The sequence below is a fragment of the Saccopteryx leptura genome, chromosome 6 (assembly GCF_036850995.1).
Source record: "Saccopteryx leptura isolate mSacLep1 chromosome 6, mSacLep1_pri_phased_curated, whole genome shotgun sequence".
NCBI classification, from domain to species: domain Eukaryota; kingdom Metazoa; phylum Chordata; class Mammalia; order Chiroptera; family Emballonuridae; genus Saccopteryx; species Saccopteryx leptura.
In genome coordinates, this window is record NC_089508.1 from 9,112,100 (window position 1) to 9,134,615 (window position 22,516).

The 22,516-nt window shown below is 51.8% G+C and overlaps 1 protein-coding gene across 1 annotated transcript in view; it reads right to left on the reverse strand.

Moving 5' to 3' along the window:
- Window positions 1–478: 478 nt before the first annotated feature.
- The window catches only part of C6H14orf132 (chromosome 6 C14orf132 homolog), a 54,082-nt gene continuing 32,044 nt past the window's right edge, over window positions 479–22,516 (reverse strand). The window contains exon 5 of the mRNA XM_066341557.1: window positions 479–7,490. Coding sequence (XP_066197654.1) covers window positions 7,266–7,490 — 225 coding nt within the window. The 3' untranslated portion in view covers window positions 479–7,265. The remainder of the gene's footprint in view (window positions 7,491–22,516) is intronic.

The following is a 22,516-nucleotide window of genomic DNA, read 5'->3' on the forward strand; positions in this document are numbered from 1 at the left end:
CCAGAGAGAAGAACAAGTAATAAGTCAAGGACAGACCCTCCGGGCTCCTCTCTCACCCCCACCCCTCCCGGAGACACGAGTCCTGTAGGCCTGTAGGCAAAGAAGTCGCAGACAGCAGGCATTTGTCACGCGAGAGCTAAAGCTGTAAAGGTGTAGAAGATGTAAGGAATCTAACTCCAGGGATCACGTGTTTTGTTGCCTCTTTTGGGGTCACGCTGCTCCGCCAGCTAAATAAATCCTGCTTCCTTCATCACGTTGTCAGGGTGCCTTTGTCCCCTTTGCTTCCTGCGACAGGCGAGCAGAGCTTCTGGGAGTCGCTGCAGGTGTGACGATGGGGAGGCTCAGAGCGGGGGACACAGGGAGTGAGGGGACCATCCTGCCCGGGGGGGCAGGAGGAGCAGCAGAGTGGGGGTGACACTGAGCTGAGCCTCGCAGAGCCGTGCGGACCGTTCCCAAAGCACAGGCTGGACGCGGATTCCTTTTCTTTACTTTTAATTGTCATAATAGAAAATGATCACAACAGCAACAGTGCTAACAGGACACAGTTCCACAGCCACATGGTTACACCCATTGAAGTTAGATAGTTTTCATCCAAAGAGTACATTGAAACCCTACTTAAGAAATAGCCTTGTCACTGTAGTAAAGGTTTGTGAGTTTGAGTAGCAAAGGACTACGAGGAGAGTTAAAATATCTTTCTATTCAGTAAACCACTTACACGCTGATTATGAAAACGTTAGTAAAACATGGGAACGTTTCCAATTCTCCGGGAAGAACTGGTATCTGGGGGGAGGGGGGCTGGCTAGTTACAAGAATAAGTTTTCTGTAAGACTTTAGAGAGTAGAAAGAGTGTTAGTAAGCTTCCAACTAGGGGGCAGGGCAGGGTGCAGGGAGAGGGTCAGAAACAAGAGAACGCATAGCTTTGCCCAAAGGCTGGTAAGCAACCCCACTCCTGCCCTAACGAACCTTCTCCCCAAGCCATGCTTCACAGGGGCCTTGGCGGGACACCAAGTCCCTCACGGTCCCAGAGAGGCACCGTTACTGGGTGGGGGCACACGGGACAAGTTCAGCCCCACCCCGCCGCTTTGTAAGGTTTTCTGCTCCGTCCGGGCTGAGACGCCCCGTGAAAGGTGAAGACAGGGGAAACCCCAGGGATTTCCAAGGACGTGCTGGCTTCCGGATCACCGTCCTCGCTGGGACTGATGGCTGCTTTGCTCTGAGGAGCTTTGACTCAGTGGCTCACAGACAGAGGAGCGGGGACCTTGGGGCAACACCAGTTTTGGAACTGGAGATAGTGCAGGCACTGCTGGGGCTCCTAACCTCAGCGGCACTGGCATCTTGGGGCCAGAGATTTGCCATGGGGACTGTCCAGCTGTATCACTGACTTCTCTCCACCAGCTGCCAGGAGACCCCCTCGCTCCCCTGCAAGTGTGAAATGCAAAATTGTCTCCAGACCTTGCCAAAGGTCCCCTGGGGGACAACACTCTCCCCGGTTGAGAAGCAAAGGCCCAGTGGTTCAGAAATCTTGTAGACAGATGTCCTGTGCTCAAGACCCCCCTCTCCTGCTGGCCGGCCTGGCCTGGCAGCCCTCCAAACCTCTCAGAGACTCAGTTTTCTCAAGTGGGAAAGGTTGGAAGCTCCCTGCCTGCCAGTAAGGCGAGGCCTGGTCAGAACCACCTGGATGGTTGGGGCAATGCATTTCCCCAATTACAATGTCGGGGACAAGATGGCTAATGAGATGAACTCTGGGCCGTGGCGGCCGCTCCAGCACAGGAGGCGTGCGGTGAGGAATGGGGCCTGGTTCCCCCACAGACGTGAGCGGTCTGGGCAGGCGCAAGGCGGTGCCGTGCACAGTACACACCAGGCACCGTCCGCCTGCCCGCGGGCTTTCTCTGCCTTTATTGTGCATCTTGATAAAGAGTTATAACTTTTACAGCGACTCAGAACAGCGCAGACTTGCGTTCCAAAATTTATGCAGTCAATTTTATGCACTTCCAACCACTCCATTGCGCTCCTGATAGTGTTTCCTGGCTCTGGGGCAATCCTTCCTCTTGAGTCACTAGGGTCCTCACTGTGTTGTCCTCTGCTACCCCCATCCCTGACTCCACCCCACCCCCCCCCCAGCCCAGAAAAAGGGAAAGGACATGCTCAAGTCTCTGGGACCACCGCCCTCCGTTTAACTCCGGTTACCTGGGTTTCTCGGACTGGCTTCTGCTTGGAGAGGACAGGCTCTGTCCCTCAGTGTAGGGAAACGGCTGAGATTAGACTGCTGCCCTGAAACAAGTCTTGGGTGTGGACTTCGGAATGCCGCAAGCACTGGTAAGACTGTTTAAAGGAAGCAGCTGATCCCTATAGCCATTTCCAGCATACCCGAAAGGTATTAGTTCTGCACCTGAATCCATTCTAGGCTACTTCGACCCGGGCTCTGCTAGTTTGTTTGATGATTACAGAAACGAATAAACACGATGAGGCTGCAGAGATCTGGGCTCTCAGTTCTAGAGGCTGGGGGTCCCCTGTGCCCACCTTTTCTCTATGTTGTGTCGTGTGTGTTCTTTCTAAAGTCCTGCAGCGCCTTCCTCTCGTGCCCGCCCTCTGCCGAGCTGGTCTCTGCCTTGCGGCTCTCAGGGCTCAGTTCACCCGTCCTCTCCCTGGTCCCTCTCACTGAGTGACCCGGGTCAGGGCCCGAGGAGCAGGCAGGGCCCGAGAGGCGGCGGCAGACACTGAGCATTCCGGCACCATCTGCTCCGTCCAGCCCGAGCGCTGCCCCTTGGGCGTCCAGTCATGGCAACTCAGCTCGCTTGCTCTGGGGCCAAAGGGCCTTTGCCAGAACATGGCGAAGGAGCCAGGTGACAGCTGGCAGAGACCATGATGCCTGTCCCAGGGCTGGGGCTCACCTGGGGCCATCCCGGATCTCTGCTGAATGCCCAGCGTGCTGGGAGGTGGGGCCTGGGCCAGGCGTGGGGAGCCTTGTCAGCTCCCCACAAACTTACTGCGTGGCCCCAGCTGCCCTCCCCCAAATGGAAGGGCCTGATCAGAGGCTCCCGAAGGCCTATCACAGCTGGGAGGGCTGCCCGGCCCCTTCCAGAACTTAAACCGGAAATTCCTTCTCCAGGATCAAAACAAGCCCAGTTTCCGAGGTCCGTTCTGGACAGCCATTCATTCGGGGGCTCATCACGGAGGACGTGGACGCTGGGGGGTGTCGGGTGATTACTCGGCCTGGACAGCCGACAGCGCTGAGTCCCAGTCACAGCTCCTGAGCTGGGGGTTCTCGGGCACACAGCCCGGCCTCCGTTCCTCCACAGAGAAGTGGGACAATAATAAACAACGTGCATTTCTCCGCACCCTCACTCCTGCTCGAGGGGTGATGTGAGAATCAGTGATGTGAGAAAGCACACAGCACAGGAAGTTGCAGAATCAAGGACAGCAGGAAGGGTGATGGTATTAATATCACTAACAATGCAGGAAGGTCATGCTTGCTCCTGACGGAGTGCAGCCGGTCTGGAAGGTACCGACCGGGAGGCGCTGTGCGGACGGCGAACCTCCCCCGTCCCGAGGGACAGAGCCCGACACAAGCCAGGGGGCTGCTGGGTGCCCATGCCTTCCATTTAGAACAGGCTGGAAGAGGGCCTGTGGCTGCTCCCCCGAGTGCTACAAACCTGCCCTCCCTCGGCCCCCGGACTACGGTGTCTGGGAGAGATACAATCATCTCTCTCTAGGGAGGGGGTTAGAGAGGGTTAGGGGAGTCCATTTTGCCTCTTGACCTTGACCTCACAGGAATGGGGACGGGCAGTGGGGACAGAGCGGGAGGCGGCAGAGGTCACCTTGCCCAGGCCCCGACCGGAGGTGGGCCCCTTAGGACACACCAGGCTAACGTGTCCTCTGGCCTCTCCACCCACGCTCCAGGGACAAGACCCACAACCTCATAAAGCAGGTGTTCTGCAGTGTCCCTCCTGCAAACGAGCACCGGTGGGAGACCCCTACAACCTGCAAAAGGGAAATGGAGTTCCAATGTGCACGGAGAACGTTCTAGGAAATGCAGGACCCCTTCTCTAGGAGCAGCCATGGGAGAGGCCAGCCGCACCTCCTTCTCAGCACTGGCTCCTCAGGTCCAGGCGGGCTCTGGGGCCACCTCCCCCAGGAAAGCCCAGAACGGGAGTCCCAGGCTAGGGTCCGAGAGTACATGCCTGTCCTCCTGCTCCGGGGAGCCTCGGGGTTCAACAGGAAGCCCGAGCTCTGGCTGGAGCCCCACTTGCAACACAGACCATCCTACAACCCTCTCACAATCCTGCTGCATGCGCCTCACTCCTTGGGCCCTGGGTGGGTCTCCCCTCTGCATGCGTCCCGAGAAAGCTGGTCTCGGGGGGCTTCTCTGGCCATACAATCTGCTCACCTTTAAAGAGCAGGCAGGCTGCAGAGATCACCACCCGGAAGCCTGGGCAGAGAGAGGGTGTGGGGCAGGGGCATGAGCGTGGAAGGTCAGACTTCTACCTGTGGAAGCCAGAACTGGCCCAGGCCACAGCACGATGTGGGACTTTGGGAAATGACCTCTGTAGACTCAAGGACTGGTTTAAGTGTGCACTAGAGGTGCCAGCCAACCACTGGAGGCGGAATGGTGTTGCAGAAAAAGCCTGGCTTCAGCGCTGGATGGTGCAGGTTCAAATCCCAGCTCATCCCTTTCATGCTGCGTGGCCTCAGGCAACTTACTCCACTGCTCTGAGCTTCCGGTTCCTTATCATGTGTATGGGAGCAGTGATGCTGTAAGGTAACTGTGAGCATTAAATATGTGCATGCGAGTCTAGCACGGAGCCTGGGCATAAGTCTCGAACAATGATGTCCCATCTCTTTTTGTCCTTTACCTAAGATTCAACACAGAACCCCAACTCAGGAGGGAGAGCGCATAGCACTCTGGCTAAGAATTAATCACCCGCATCCATCCTCACTGTTATCTGAGCAGTGGGGGGCGGGCAGACAATGAACCCTAGGAGGCTGGGAGAAAATGACACTGCACAAGTCGTGTAATCTGCGAAATGCAAAGCTTGGGCAAGATGGTCCCTACAGCTCCTTCCTGCCTATCCACGGCCTTGACGCTGAAAAGAGATGAAGACAGGAAAGTTGAACTGAACTGACATTCACGCCAGGGGGACAAAAACAATTCAGGAGCAAGACCTCTGAGCCCGGAAGTACCCAGCGAACACCAGCAGCGAGGGCTGCGAGGAGGCTGAGGTCCTCCACCCTCCCCTCCCCACACCACGGGAAACAGAGAGCCGCCCTCCAGTGCCACCTCCGCAGGCCGTCTGGAGAACGGGGAGCTGCCACCTGCCTCTCCCAGGGCTGCAGGCTCCCCCCCCCCCCACCCGTGCCAGAAGACGAAGAATCAGAGTGTTTGGGCTGGAGTGACCTCCATGAAGATGTCACCTTGTCCCCGCTCCCTGGCTCTGACTTCCCTCCTTGGGATCTCCGTCTAAGAAAGACCTTGCTCATGGGCTTGATGGAGAAGAGTTTGGCTGGGACAAGGGGCAAGCAATGGCTACCTCACCAGCCCCGTCTCCAGGCTGGTCCTGCACAGAGCAGGACTGCATCGGTGATTCCAGAAGGCGTCCAGGCTGAAGGTCCCTCATCCCTTCCCCTCTCTGCAATGTCACACCAGCTCTCTGTGCTCCTGACCCTCCTGACTCAAGCCGAAGCATTTGTGGATGGCTATGCCGCTGCGGCGACAGATGTGACCAATAAAAGCCGGTGGCCATCTGCGAGCGCTGTCTGGAGGTCAGGCCGGTGATCCAGTTATCACGGCAGCTCAGGGCCAGTCTCCCCGAGGCGAGTGGCTGCCTCTGGACAATGAAGCTGTCCCTTTGCCTGTCAGCAGAATCACTCATTTCTCCTGAGTACAGTGACCAATTCAGCCTTTCTGCACAAGGGCTTCTTAACCAGTCTTTCTAGTTTCTCAACCACAGAAGGAGAGTTGGTGTCATTTATTTTGTCTTGTACAGAGCAGGGAGAAAGCAGAGAGACAGCCGCCGTGTGCCGTAGGGGAGTGTGCCCCACCTCTCCCGCTCTGTTGCACAGGGGGGCTGCCCGAAGAACGGGGTCCCGTGCAATGACCGTTCCTGAGGTCGGAAGGAAAACGAGCCCTTTCCCATGCTGCTTCCCCTGCATGTCCCATCCCACTCTGGTTGTCACATCGGGGCTCCCTGTTTGCCAGGCCCCCAGCTACTGACTTCTAAGACTGTAAGGAACCGACCCGGGCAGAACGCACTGACGTCTGCAACAGAGCACATGGTAGCCAAGCCGAGTTTACCCTGCAGGCGTCTGAATGCGCTGTCCACCTTGCACGCAGTTCAAGACCCTCTGGATACTGTCCCCGAGGACAGCTGAGAAGGCAGTACTCTGCTCAAGAGAGGGCTTAGAGAGAACCCTGAGCAGAGTCAGGTCGTGTCCCTCCTGATCTGGCTCTCCCGTGAGCATGCCCGGTGACCAGAGGCAAGCCACACCCCTCCCCCACCCCGCTGGGGCGGCCAGAGCCTCACGCATCTCTAAAATCCCGTGATTTCTCGCAGGACAAAGAACATCTTCGTGGGGGTGGCCTGGAGAGTTAACTAGCTGGCGGATCTAACTTGTCAAGGTGCCCTCTCCTGTTGTTAAGACGAAGAGAAAGTCCACCCGGCGGATGAAGTCTGCATCCTCAGGTTTCCTGATGCTTTTGTGTCTTAGAAGGGGCCAGGTCTCTGGTGAGAAAGGTGCTATTTACAAGTCAAATGAGGAATGTTCTATAGCCCTTCAAGTGACCACCACCTACATTCCCAGGGGGCTGTGATGCGGGTGGGCACGCTCAAGCTCTGAGGGGGCTCTTGCTCCAGCTCCCCACACACCGAGCGCGATCAGTCTGCATGAAAACAAGACACGTGGGTGATTATTTACTACCAGCAAGCGAGGGTCCGGCCGTGCCTGTGTTTTGAACCTCACCGGCAGTTCCCTCGGGTCTCTCGTTCTTGGAGAGCAGTTTTAATGATTCATTCTCCCATCTGCTCCTCGAAGGCCTCACACCATGGTACTTACAGGGGCTGGGAGACCAAGCTCCCTTGTTTTCTGGAGCAACATGGCCACAGCACGGTGTATTTGCGGGCAGGGCCGCTTGGGGAGAAATTCCAGACGCGTGGGCGCTTGCCCCTGGAGAAGGAGGGCGTGTGGTCGGAATGCCCGGTTCCAGGCCGTGGGCACAGCCAGAGCGGGCACCGGCGGGGAGCCCTGCGCGGGGTGGGCGGAGCCGGCGCTCAGAAGGTGAAGGCGTACACCACCCCCACCACCACAATGTTGCCCAGCGTCGCTATGATGGCAATCCAGAGCAGGACAGCGTCGTTGGAGGACCGCGGAGGCTCCTCCGGCGGGCCCTGGCCGTTGGAGGCCGCGTGGATGTTGGTGGAGGAGTTGAAGAGGGAGTACTCGGCGCCGAAGTCCTCGTTGGACGAGTCCATGAAGGCGCCTCCCATCATGGGCAGCTGTGGAGAGGGAGAGGGACAGTTAACCGGGGCCACGGGACTTGGGGACACTGCTCTCCACACAGGGACGTTGGCCTGGTCCAGCCGCCCCATGTGAAGAAACATCTCACAACGCTTTGCTTTTGCTTTTGTAACTGGTGGTGTTTACTTTAACCCATAAAAGTCAGCAGGCACAGAACCTGGGGAGGCTGGCACTCCCATTCCGCAGATAGAAAGCAGCATTAAGGCACAGACCTGCCCTTTTCCCACAGGACCCCCAGGGCCTTGAACATCACAGACACTCCGACAAACACACAAACAAAAAATAGGTGAACTAATGAATTCCAGGACCATCAGCCAAGAATCCTGAGGGCATGATGAGATTTGGCCCCAAAGCCAGCATGTCCTTGCTGTGTGGTCTAAGGCCATTTCTTAACCTTTCTGAGGTTCGGTGTCTCATTTTGAAGTGAGGAAATTAATATAAGCTTTCTCACGCATGACAGCAGTTTCACGATGTGAAAAACGCTTTCTAGAGGGGAAAGGCCAGCCACAAAATAAACTCAGGCACCGCCCCTGAAGTGAACAACGCCCCGACAGCATATTACTGTATGCAACTCATGGATCCACATATAACAGGTAAGTAAAACTGTAACTATGGACTGTGAACAGTGGTCCCCAACCCCCGGGCCACGGACCGGTACCGGTCCGTGGGCCATTTGGTACTGGTCCGCAGAGAAAGAATAAATAACTTACATTATTTCCATTTTATTTATATTTAAGTATGAATGATGTTTTATTTTTAAAAAATGACCAGATTCCCTCTGGTTACATCCATCTAAGACTCACTCTTGATGCTTGTCTCGTACGTTCGACAATTATATTTAAAAATACTACAGTTTTTAAGCCAGTCGCATAACTTTATTTTGTGCATTTATCCGTCCCACCCTAAAGGCCGGTCCGTGAAAATATTTTCTGACATTAAACCAGTCCGTGGCCCAAAAAAAGGTTGGGGACCACTGATTGTGAAGGTACAAGTCAGATCCACGATGGCAGCTGCCCCCGAGAAAGGGGGACGTGGGGACAAAGGAGACTGAGGTTGTCTGTCAAAGTTTATTATAAGAAAAAGGTGAGCAAACATGATGTAATACTTTTTTTAAAAAAGACCTATTCTGGTCCATAGGCAGAGGAATGTCCGTTCCTTTTTGGTATTTTTAAGCTTTCTAACCTTAGGAGCGATGCTTTAAGCGATGACACTGGGCTTAAGCATCGCTCCTAAGGTTAGAAAGCTTTAAGGTTTAACCTTAGGCGAGAGTGCGTCACACGAGATGGTTGTGATCCCCACGGTGGGACCGGTGGCTGTCTGCAGCCGGGATGGTGCCCCAGGCCGCAGTGTCCCGTCCCTCGTCTCGGGGTCACCACGGTGGTGAGCACTGTGTGTGGAGGGGTTCCCGGAGGGCACGGCTGTCGTGGACACTGGGGCCCCGCCCCCTGGAGGCCACACAGCCCTCACGCGTCCCTCCCTAGCAGAGCTGCTCAGAGGAAGGAGGCAGCCTCCTCGTCTCCATCTGCTCCTGCCGAGGAGACAGAGGTTAAATAAATCTCCCCTCAGCTGGGCCGTTCTTGGAAAAGGAACAGAAACGTCTTTCAAAAGAAGATCTTCAAAGCGCGGTCACCAGACGTGGCCCAGGCCCTTTCCTGACTAATGACCGTCCTTCGGGAGGGGACGTGGAAGCCAGAGAGAATGGGGTTTTGTTGGCAGAGGTTCCGGGAGGGGGGCTGCTGGCTGTACCCTGCTGTGAGCCCCCCTGCTTTGGGGAGGCCACCCTCTGGGCCCCGGCACTGCAGAGGCCAGGCCAAAATTAGAAATCCTCAAATAGGGAGATTTTAAAGTTAAATTTGTTCTGGGAGTAAAAACATTCATATTGTGCCCCCATCTCCTTGGGGCCAGGAGGTGGGGTTCTGGCCCCACGGGAGCCCTGCCCCCCTCTCTGGGCCTCCCTCCCTGGGGAGTGAGTGCCAAGGTCAAGTCCAGGGCTCAGAAGTCCTTGCCAGATACCGAGGAGGCAGCAGTCAGTGTCAGATGGCCCTAAGGTGGGAGCGTGGGTAGTGAAGACTGTCAGATAAACCCTTAGATAAAACCCTCAGAGGAAAAACAAGACACCCCGCTAAATCTGAATTTCAGATGAAACAACAACAAAATAACTTTTTTCTTTTTTTTTTGGTTAAATTTATCCCAAATATTGCACTGAACATCATTATAAGTAAAATTTCATACTTATCTTAAAAATAACATCTGACATTCACGTTAAACTGGGTGTCCTGTATTTTTATTTGCTAAATCTGGCAACTCTACGGGTAGCCAATCTAAGAAATAGCAACAATTTCAGAATTTGCTCAAGGGACCATGCCCTCAGTTTTGTCTGGTCAGAACACACCATCTATGGCCCAGGCTTGCTGGGTGACCTAGTTCATCGGAAAATTCCAGGGCTTCCTCCAGCCAGCCTGCAAACATTATATATAACTTCTTGTATCACTGAATTCTTACAGGGTCTCCGTGATCCAAATATAAGGGCTAGATAGATTCAGAGTGCCATCTGTCCATTCATTTATTCACTCAACAAATGCTGAAGGCCCACTCTGCTCCGGAAGGTGTTGGACAGATACTAGGATGCCGAGGGTAACCCGTGACCGCTAACCTGGAAGTACTCAACATGGAAAGGGAACACAGAACCAAACACGGTCATAAAATGGCATCACATATCACATGCCCTTTAACAGAGGTCAGGACCAGGTATGGGGGTCTCACACATAAAGCAGTGTGGGTTGGGGTGAATTCCTTGGAGTCGGGCATGACACTGGGCTTCTGTGCTGTTCCTTTCCGGCTGTGTGACATGGGCAAGTGCCTGACCCTCTCTGGGCCTTGATTCCTCTGTTTATAAAAAGTGGATGACAGCAGAGAGCACCCTGTACGGTGGTGTGGGGATGAAACACGCTCACGAGTCTGAAACGCGGCCGGCTGTAATACGCGACACCCACGAGCCACGGCTGTGAGTACCCTTCTCGCCGGGTGGGCCCAGGTGCCCAGGGGGACCGCCCGGCCTCGCCCTAGTGGAGCACTTTTGATTTTCTCCATTTTCCACTTGTGGATCGCACTCCTTTCCAGTGAATTCCGTTGGGAACACGCGAGTAGAAATGTTCTGAAGGTCTGGGTGAAGGCCCCAGGGCGGGGGCACCAGGGAGAGAGAGATGACCGGGCTCTCCCCTCTGCGCAACCTCATTAATCAGCACGGACTCCCAGGACGCCGGTGGGGACCCGGCTGCACACTGGCAAAGCCACTGGGCTCCTAACCCGGGAGCGGGGACACCATCGGCCAAGAACAGGCGGGAGATGCCTCCCAGGAGGACCCGTCCTCCTGGCTCTGGGTCCCACTGTGCTACTCCTGGGTCTGCTTACTCTCCACAGTGAGGATGACAGCCGCAGACCCAGGGGATCCTTATGAAAAAGTTAAAGTGCAGTTGACGGGCTTGGGGTGCCTGCCACGCCCAGTATAGAACACAGCAAGGCCCCCAGGACCTGCCAGGCGGGCAGTGGGGAGCAGGTGCTTTGGAGGAAGGAGAAATCGGGACACGCATTCTGGGTTCTCCTCCCTTATCTCCCAGTTTCTACAGCAAAAGCCCTCAGAGAAACCCCTACATTCTAGACAGAGGACTGGGAAGAGGGGCTTATGGGGCTGGAGAGTTTGAGGGGAACCCCCCAATTCTTTTCCCTTTATTCTTTTCTCTCTCCGGGCCCGCCCCAAGGACAGCCTCGGTCGCTGGGCTGCGTGGCTGTGGCAGTGATGGTGGTGGCGGGGACATGGGAGTCTAAACTGTAAGAGAAAACCCTTCTCTCCAGCCAGAGGCACCGAGGAAAGGGCCCTGTGGTCAGAAGAGAGTGGGGGAGTTTCCCTTGCCTCTTCTTTCTCGTTTTTCTCCTGCTTTTCCCAGCTGGCATGTGGCAGGGCAGAGCTGTGCCCTAGCACAGGACAATAACATGGACAGAGACACTGAATGTCTAGCCAGAGGGTTGGGAGAAAAGGCCGCTGGGAGCCAAGGAGTGTCCCAGGGGGAGAAGGCTGGCAAATGGGGACCTCTATCCTGTGTATAAACCTATACGGGTTCTGGGCTTGCCCCAAGCTGAGCAGGCATGGAAGTAACCCAAGGACACGTGGTCAAGTCTCTGAGGATGAAACTGAGGCATAAACCCCTGCCTGGGTGCAGACGCACCCCTGAGGGGTGGTGTATAGCAGTGGTCCCCAACCTTTTATGGGTCATGGACCGGTTTAATGTCAGAAAATATTTTCATGGACCGGCCTTTAGGGTGGGACGGATAAATGTATCACGTGACCAAGACAAGGGTCAAGAGTGAGTCTTAGACGGATGTAACAGAGGGAATCTGATCATTTTTTAATAATAAAACATCGTTCAGACTTAAATATAAATAAAACGGAAATAATGTAAGTTCTTTATTCTTTCTCTGCGGACCGGTACCAAATGACCCACGGACCGGTACCGGTCTGCAGCCTGGGGGTTGGGGACCACTGGTGTGTAGCACAGACCCGGACAGTGATGCCAAGGCTTCCCAGGGGGAATGGACATTGAGACCACAGTGTGCAGAACAGGTAAAAACGTCTTAGAAAAAAAAAAAAAAATCTCCAAATGGTTTCATTAGCCAATTCTACCAAAAATGTAAGGAAGAATAATACCCTTTCCACACAGTCTCTTTCAGGACACAGAAGAGGGGAGGACACTTTGCCTGTCATTTTACGGAACACTTCCCAAGTCACGTCAACGATGCCAGCATTACTCTGCCACCCAAACCAAAGACGTGACAAGAAAACTGCACATTACTTCAGGATAAAGCACAAACAAAAGGCAGACACAGATATTAGCAAATAGAATCCAACAATGTATAAAAAGGACAATGCGAGGCTGGCTCAACATTCAAATATCAATGAATGTCACTTATCACGCCAGCCTAAGTAAAAAGAAACATGCACCGTCCTATCAATAAATGCAGAAAAAATGGGGTGAAGCTAAGCATGTATTCAGGTAGAAACTCCTAGCGAACCAGTAGTAGAAGGGAACGCCCTAAATCTGATAAAGAACATCTACAAAAACACAAACTAACTAACAAAAAAACAGCCTAGAGATAACAGCATACTTAAAATATTAAAAAGAAATATAAATTGCATTTCTATTTTCAAGCAATAACGATTAGAATTAAAAAGTCCCAATTACAAGAGCGCCAAAATATAAAACACTAACTATAAATATAAACAATACAATATTGAATACAATATTGATGAAATAAATCAAAGGATACCTCAATAAATGCAAAGAAATACTACGGTCATGAACTGGAAGATTCATTATCGTTAAGATGGGAGTTCTTCCCCAATTGGTGTCTAAATTCAACACAATCCTAAACAAAATCCTAGCAGAAATTTTTATATGTATCGACCAACTGATTCCAACACAATATGCAAAGACAAAGGACCAAGTCTAGCCAAAAAAAAGTCTTGAAAAAGAAAAACAGAATTCATGAACTCACAGTACTTTACTTCAAGACTTACAATAAAGCTACTGTTATCAAGCTGGTGTCGTTTTGGCAAAAGAAAAAAAAAAGATACATAGATCAGTGGAACAGAACAGAGGGTCCAGAAAGAGACTCACATAATGATGGCCGATTAATACACACACACACACACACACACACACACGCGCACACACACATACACACACACACACACACTTTAAATTATGGTTGGCTGGAACTATGGCTCCATGTCTACAAAGCACAACCTAGCCCCTGACCACAGAGAAATACCAGCCCCAGATGTCCATAGTGTACAGGCTGAGAAATCCTAGTCTTTATGAAGGTCGAAAGCAGGCAAAACTGGTGTCAGATCAGGATGCGAGTCGCTCGCCCCCGGGTGCAGGGGGTGTAGGGGTGTGGGGTCTGGGAAGGGGCAGGAGGGGTTTCCAGCCGAGGGGCTGGCTATGTTCTGCTCTGGGCCCCGGTTTCCAGCCGAGGGGCTGGCTATGTTCTGCTCTGGGCCCCGGTTTCCAGCCGAGGGGCTGGCTATGTTCTGCTCTGGGTCCCGGTTTCCAGCCGAGGAGCTGGCTATGTTCTGCTCTGGGTCCCGGTTTCCAGCCGAGGGGCTGGCTATGTTCTGCTCTGGGTCCCGGTTTCCAGCCGAGGGGCTGGCTATGTTCTGCTCTGGGCCCCGGTTACCCGGGTACCTGCAGGGCGTGCAGAAGCTGTGCACTGTCCTGTGTTTATTGTCCCTCGGCAGTTGTCCTTCAGGAAGATGCAGGACAAGGCGGCCTCCCACAGGAATCTGGAATTTGATTCAAATGACTTTGGAGACGGAGCCTCCACTCAGACTGCTCACGCCGCCTGGGGTGTCACTTCCCCTTTCAACACGTCAGTGGCTCAGAACGAGCTCACCTGTCCTTGCACAGAGCAGAGCGTGCCAACGCGGCGGGCACCAACCCACACTGGTTAGCTGCCTGCCAGGGACTCGGCGGGCCCCAGGATGGCAAGATGGGGGGGTTGCGGGGCACCCTGAGGGCAGAGGCCAGAGCAGGAAGCAGGGAGGGCAGCTGCTGACCTGTCGCACCCTCAGCCTGGAGGCCCAGGGCTGCCAGGGACACAGGGAGGGTGCTTTTATTGATGCCGTCCACAGAAACTGCCTCCAGAAAGGGCTCGGGGGGCTGCCCAAGGTCGGTCCCTCAGCTGGCAAGGGCACGAGCCAGAAGTGCTGCGCGTGCGTGCATGCGTGAGTGTGTGCATGCATGTGTGTGTGTGTGACGGGACGGACACGTGTCACAAGAACACTTCTGCAAACAAGGGAATAAAACTCGCAATCCACAGACCAGTTCAAACTCAGAATCTCGGTCTACTGGTAACACGCCTTAAATGACACCTCTTCCCCCAAGGCCTCGTATTTCTACTAACAGGGTTTGCATTTTATCCCCCAAGGGCTTCCCTAGGGAGGGAGCCAGGAGAGAGGACGGGCTGGGGCAGAGGGGATGAGGAGATGAGGACAGGGCAGGGAAGCAGGTCCAGAGAGAAAGAGAGAGGGTGGGCTGAGTCCACTCCGGGGACCCAAGGGAAGGACAGCTGCTATGCCTTGTGGGACGCTAAGGAGGAAATCCTTCACTTAGAAAGTAACAAGCAGATGAAGATCATGGATTCTGGGCACCTAAGCGTTCACCTCCAAGGGTAACGCTCACCTCACTAAGGACAAACAGGGCCCTCCCCAGTGGGAACCTCCTCTGGCCAAAGGGCCCACAGCTCATGGGCTCCTAGCCCAGCTCTGGCTACCGGTGTTGAAGTCCAGGGGAACATTTCAACAAATCTGCCCAGCTGAACGCAAAAGGCAACTCCTGTCCCGAGAGCAGGGCTCTGGGCTGTGGGTATTTAGTGGAAAGAGCATGCTTTCTTGTTCTCTTGATTCCTTCTCATGAGATCTTTGGAAAGTGCTGGAAGAAATGCTAACGAGCACAGGTTTGACGACTTTGCCTTAATGAGGGGTTTATGCCAACAGCACCTTATAGACTTCCAGGTTGTGTGAAGGTTGACATGGCTTGAGCTGGGAAGAAGGGACCCCAAAATAGAGCAAGAGCCACCCCTCTGAAACAGCGCGTACTGAAGTCTTTTGAGATGGAAGAGGAAGGCTGCATCTCACGGAGTCCAGCTCAAAGCCATCAGTTTCCTTCCACTCCGCCTCGTGAGTAATTAACTCATGAAGGCCAGGTCGGATATCAGGCTCTGAACCCTGGGCTGTGGAGGCCAGTAGAAGAGGCCGAGGCCTTCACAAGCTGTCCCACCTGCCCAGGCCAGCTGACAGCTGCCTCAGCACCCCGAAGGCCACCATGCAGCCCTCTCGTGGCTCCTGCTCCGTGGCCATCCCATCCCTGTCCTCGTTAGCCGAAGTGCCTCGAAAGGAGGTGGTATTTCTCCATCATACAGATAACAAAACCAAGGACTCAATAAGTTCAACATTTCCAAAGTCCCAGAGCCTAAATTCAAACTGCTTGAGTATCATGGAGCTTGTTGTAATACTTCCAGGATTATTATTACGAAATCAGTAGTCTCCACCGTATTCCAGTGCTCAGCACCTGGAGCATCTAACGTGTTCAAGGTGACAAGGTAAATATTCCAGGATTATTGTTATGGAATCAGTAGTCTCCACTGTATCCCAGTGCTCGGCACCTGGGGCATCTTATGTGTTCAAGGTGACAAGGTAAATACTCCAGGATTATTACTATGAAATCAGTAGTCTCCACTGTATCTCAGTACTCGGCACCTGGGGCATCTAACGTGTTCAAGGTGACAAGGTAAATACTCCAGGATTATTATTATGAAATCAGTAGTCTCCACTGTATCCCAGTGCTCGGCACCTGGGGCATCTAACATGTTCAAGGTGACAAGGTAAATACTCCAGGATTATTATTATGGAATCAGTAGTCTCCACTGTATCTCAGTGCTCGGCACCTGGGGCATCTAACGTGTTCAAGGTGACAAGGTAAATACTCCAGGATTATTGTTATGGAATCAGTAGTCTCCACTGTATTCCAGTGCTCGGCACCTGGAGCATCTAACGTGTTCAAGGTGACAAGGTAAATACTCCAGGATTATTGTTATGGAATCAGTAGTCTCCACTGTATCCCAGTGCTCGGCACCTGGAGCATCTAACGTGTTCAAGGTGACAAGGTAAATACTCCAGGATTATTATTACGAAATCAGTAGTCTCCACTGTATCCCAGTGCTCGGCACCTGGGGCATCTAATGTGTTCAAGGTGACAAGGTAAATACTCCAGGATTATTATTACGAAATCAGTAGTCTCCACTGTATCCCAGTGCTCGGCACCTGGGGCATCTTATGTGTTCAAGGTGACAAGGTAAATACTCCAGGATTATTACTATGAAATCAGTAGTCTCCACTGTATCTCAGTACTCGGCACCTGGGGCATCTAACGTGTTCAAGGTGACAAGGTAAATACTCCAGGATTATTATTATGAAATCAGTAGTCTCCACTGTATCCCAGTGCTCGGCACCTGGGGCATCTAACATGTTCAAGGTGACAAGGTAAATACTCCAGGATTATTATTATGGAATCAGTAGTCTACACTGTATCTCAGTACTCGGCACCTGGAGCATCTAACATGTTCAAGGTGATAAGGTAAATACTCCAGGATTATTGTTATGGAATCAGTAGTCTCCACTGTATCCCAGTGCTCGGCACCTGGAGCATCTAACGTGTTCAAGGTGACAAGGTAAATACTCCAGGATTATTGTTATGGAATCAGTAGTCTCCACTGTATCCCAGTGCTCGGCACCTGGGGCATCTAATGTGTTCAAGGTGACAAGGTAAATACTCCAGGATTATTATTACGAAATCAGTAGTCTCCACTGTATCCCAGTGCTCGGCACCTGGGGCATCTAACGTGTTCAAGGTGACAAGGTAAATACTCCAGGATTATTATTACGAAATCAGTAGTCTCCACTGTATCCCAGTGCTCGGCACCTGGGGCATCTAACGTGTTCAAGGTGACAAGGTAAATACTCCAGGATTATTGTTACGGAATCAGTAGTCTCCACCGTATTCCAGTGCTCGGCACCTGGAGCATCTAACGTGTTCAAGGTGACAAGGTAAATACTCCAGGATTATTGTTATGGAATCAGTAGTCTCCACTGTATCCCAGTGCTCGGCACCTGGAGCATCTAACGTGTTCAAGGTGACAAGGTAAATACTCCAGGATTATTGTTATGGAATCAGTAGTCTCCACTGTATCCCAGTGCTCGGCACCTGGAGCATCTAACGTGTTCAAGGTGACAAGGTAAATACTCCAGGATTATTGTTATGGAATCAGTAGTCTCCACTGTATCCCAGTGCTCGGCACCTGGAGCATCTAACGTGTTCAAGGTGACAAGGTAAATACTCCAGGATTATTGTTATGAAATCAGTAGTCTCCACTGTATCCCAGTGCTCGGCACCTGGGGCATCTAACATGTTCAAGGTGACAAGGTAAATACTCCAGGATTATTATTACGAAAAAAGTAGTCTCCACTGTATCCCAGTGCTCGGCACCTGGGGCATCTAACATGTTCAAGGTGACAAGGTAAATACTCCAGGATTATTATTACGAAATCAGTAGTCTCCACTGTATTCCAGTGCTCGGCACCTGGAGCATCTAACGTGTTCAAGGTGACAAGGTAAATACTCCAGGATTATTGTTATGGAATCAGTAGTCTCCACCGTATTCCAGTGCTCGGCACCTGGAGCATCTAACATGTTCAAGGTGACAAGGTAAATACTCCAGGATTATTATTACGAAATCAGTAGTCTCCACTGTATTCCAGTGCTCGGCACCTGGAGCATCTAACGTGTTCAAGGTGACAAGGTAAATACTCCAGGATAATTGTTATGGAATCAGTAGTCTCCACCGTATTCCAGTGCTCGGCACCTGGAGCATCTAATGTGTTCAAGGTGACAAGGTACCAATGAATAGACACTGTCTACGGAAGCCTGAGGCACCGGCTTTTGCTGACGAATGCCATGTTCTTCCCACCATGCAGCCCAGCAGCTGCTCCTGACCCCACACATGTGGTGGTTCTGGTGGAGACAGAAACAGAGAGCTCCAAACAGACCCTTTGGAAGTGGCACCAGCAGGCAGGCTCTGTCTCCTTCTATACAAGCTGATGCTGACAGATGGAGTCAGTGCTGGCTGGTCGGTCATGAGCATCCACGACTCCACACCCCAAACCCCACAGACCTTCTCATTAGGTCCTCCAGCCCCAGGACACTTTGGGATGATGCCCTGCAGAGAACTGGCCTCCAAACTAAGCTACACTGTTGAAAGACCCAAAACAAGAGGCAGCGAGTTCTGCCCGCCCCTCAAACTTCGGCACACAGACCGCACCCCCGCCCACGTTTTCTCCCTGGTAGGCTGTCGGTAATGGCAACACGTGCTAATAGCTGCCCTGGTCATTCTTGATGACTAATGGGTACATGCTGAAGAGTTTTCAATTAAAGAAAATGTACGGAATAAAAATCAAAGCTATTATTTCCTGAGAGTCTGCTGTATGCCAGGTATCGACCGGGCACCTTATGGGCAGGAGTACATTTTATCACAGACACCCCCTGTGAGGTGGGTGCCATTCCCATGTTCGTTTGACTGGCCACAAACCCCACAACCATCTCTGTAACCACTGGGAGTGGATACCTCTGTGTGCCAACACCGTGCAGGACAGAGAAGCAACACTTCATTCCCTCTAAGGGGGAAAAGCAGAGGTCACACCCGCAGCACCCCAAGTGTGACAAGACACAATGACACAGCGACCTGCGCTGAGTGCACACCGAGAACTTCTAGAGCAGCGTCTGTGTCTATCTGAGTGCCACCCTCCGTAACCCTGAACCACTGTGGCAACCGTCTTGTTCAGCAGGGACTCTCACAGGGTTGCGTCCCAGCGTCCGGGGATGAAGATGGGCCGGGTCCAATTCCCTGCTCCGGCCTCACTGGCCTCCTCCCCTCCGCCCGAGCCGGTGTGCCCGGCGCTTTCACGCACCCACCTAGCTGCCCATGCTGCTGACTGCCACGTGCTCACTGCCCCCCGCTGCCTGTGGGTCCTCCTCCATCTGTGTCACGTCCTTTCCTGAGTGGGCTGAGCAGGGATGGGCAGTAGTTCCCAGTGAAGAGCGTCTCTGGACTGAGCGCTATAACCTCAGCACGTCGCCTCATCCTCAGCCCAGCCCAGCACGAGGTGGGTGGCGGGGGCTCAGAGGAGTGCAGTTGTTTTCCTGAGCTTGCACAGCTCACAAGTAACGGATCAGAAATCAAAATTCAGGTTTGCCTATTCCTAACCCTTATTGTCACTCTAGGTCAGGGGTCGGGAACCTATGGCTCATGAGCCAGATGTGGCTCTTTTGATGGCTGCATCTGGCTCCAAGACAAATCTTTAATAAAAAAAAAATAATAACGTTAAAAATATAAAACATTCTCATGTATTACAATCCATTCATTTCCTACCGCTCATGTTCATGGTTGTGGGTGGCTAGAGCCAATCACAGCTGTCCTCCAGGACAACACCAAATTTTATTGGATAATGCCTAATGTACACAGGTTGTTGTGAGGTCAGGAAGTAAACTTCCCTCCTTTTAATCAAGTAGTCAGCTAGCTAATTGCAGAAACCCTTTTGACAAAGAAGATGACTAAAAGAAAAAGAGATGAGGAGTATCGTACTTTTCAGCAGGAAATGAAGAGAGGAATTCGCCTTTGTGGAGAGAGCAGGTTCTGCAGTGTGTCTAATATGCAATGATAAAATTGCATCGATGAAACAGTCAAATATAAAGTGGCACTTCGACACACGCCATACTACATTTGCATTGAAATATCCAGCGGGGGACAGCAGGAAGAAAGCATGTCAAGAGCTACTGTGCAGAGTGCAAGCTAGTCAGCAGCAACTCCGTGTTTGGACCCAACAAGGTGACTGGAATTCGGCTAGCTTTGCTGGTGCTTTAGCAATTGTGAGAAACGGAAAGCCATTCACAGATGGGGAGTTATGCCAAAACATTCATGCTTGATGTTGCCAATGAACTTTTTGACGACTTTTCAGATAAAGACAAGATAATCAAATGAATAAAAGACATGCCTCTATTGGCAAGAACTGTTCATGATCGTACCATCATGACGGCAAATCAAATTGAGGCAACACAAGTGAAGGACATAAATGCAGCACCATTCTTCTCTCTCATTTTGAATGAGTCAACAGATGTAAGCCATTTATCCCAGTTCAGCGTGATTGCAAGGTATGCTGTCAGTGACACACTACGTGAGGAAAGTCTTGCTGTTTTGCCTATGAAAGAGACAACAAGAGGGGAGGATTTATTCAAGTCTTTAACTGAGTTCGCAAGAAAAAAAAATCTACCGATGGATAAACTTATTTCGGTGTGTACTGATGGTACTCTGTGCATGGTGGGGAAAAACAGAGGATTTGTAGAGCTTCTTCATGAACATGAAAAGAGACCCATTCTAAGTTTTCACTGCATCCTACATCAGGAGGCGCTTTGTGCTCAGATGTGTGGCAAGCAGCTTGGTGAGGTGATGTCGCTGGTCATTTGGGTGGTCAACTTTATTGTTGCCCGAGCTTTAAATGATCGCCAGTTTAGAACACTGCTGGATGAAGTTGGGAATAATTATCCTGGTCTGCTTCTGCACAGCAATGTGCGTTGGTTGTCAAGAGGGAAGGTGCTCAGCTGTTTCGCGGCTTGTCTGAGTGAAATCCGGACTTTCTTTTTTTTTTTTTTTCATTTTTCCGAAGCTGGAAACGGGGAGAGACAGTCAGACAGACTCCCGCATGCGCCCGACCGGGATCCACCTGGCATGCCCACCAGGGGGCGATGCTTTGCCCCTCTGGGGCGTCACTCTGTTGCGACCAGAGCCATTCTAGCGCCTGAGGCAGAGGCCACAGAGCCATCCCCAGCGCCCGGGCCATCTTTGCTCCAATGGAGCCTTGCTGCGGGAGGGGAAGAGAGAGAGAGGAAGGAGAGGGGGAGAGGGTGGAGAAGCAAATGGGCGCCTCTCCTGTGTGCCCTGGCTGGGAATCGAACCCGGGACTCCTGCACGCCAGGCCGACGCTCTACCACTGAGCCAAACGGCCAGGGCCTCGGACTTTTCTTGAAATGAAAAACGTCAAGGCCTGACCTGTGGTGGCACAGTGGATAAAGCATTGACCTGGAAATGCTGAGGTCGCTGGTTCGAAACCCTGGGCTTGCCTGGTCAAGGCATATATGGGAGTTGATGCTTCCAGCTCCTCCCCCCTTCTTTCTCTCTCTCTCCTCTCTAAAAATGAATAAATTAAAACAAAAGCAAAACGTCAAGCATCCTGAGTTAGCTAACACTGAGTGGCTCCTGATGTTGTACTATCTTATGGACATGACTGAACATCAGAACCAGCTCAATGTGAAAATGCAAGGCATTGGAAATACAGTTTTACCCCTTCAACAAGCAGTGTTTGCATTTGAAAATAACCTGGAACTCTTCATCGCCGACATTGAAACAGGTTGTTTACTACACTTTGAAAAACTGGGAGAGTTTAAAGATGCATGCACAGCAAGTGACCCTGCTCAACATCTTGATCTCCAGCAGCTAGTGGGCTTCACATCTAATCTCCTGCAGTCATTCAAAGTGCGCTTTGGAGAATTTCATGAGCGCATTCGTCTTTTTAAGTTCATCACCCATCCACACGAGTGTGCAGTGGACAGTGCCGACCTGAGTTACATCCCCGGTGTCTCCATCAGAGATTTTGAGCTACAAGCTGCTGACCTGAAGGCCTCAGATATGTGGGTGAATAAGTTCAAGTCACTGAATGAAGATTTGGAAAGACTTGCACGACAGCAAGCAGAGTTGGCGAGCAAACACAAGTGGGGAGAAATGAAAAAACTTCAACCCGCGAACCAGCTGATTGTCAAAACTTGGAACGCACTTCCCGTCACATATCACACCCTGCAGAGTGAGTATTGCTGTACTGACAATGTTTGGCTCTATGTATGTATATGAGCAGTCTTTTTCATATCTAAAGAATGTTAAGACCAACCTACAATCACATTTAATGGATGGAACTGTCAACGTTTGCATGAAGCTTAACCTCACCACGTAACAACCAGACTACAAGCCATCAGCAAAACCATGCGGCACCAGAAGTCGCATTAATGGTAAGAAGTACTTTACTCATCATTGGTTAGCAACAGCATAACAAAGTTATTAAAAAGAATTCAGAGACTCATTGTACTTTAACAGTGTTGGTCTTACATAAAATGCACACATTTACTTGTATTTAGTGTTAAACATATTATATGGCTCTCACGGAATGACATTTTAAAATATGTGGCGTTCGTGGCTCTCTCAGCCAGAAAGGTTCCCGACCCCTGCTCTAGGTGCATTAATGACTTCCTCCACTGTTGTGCCACATGAGCTTGTTTGTACACCTGGAAAA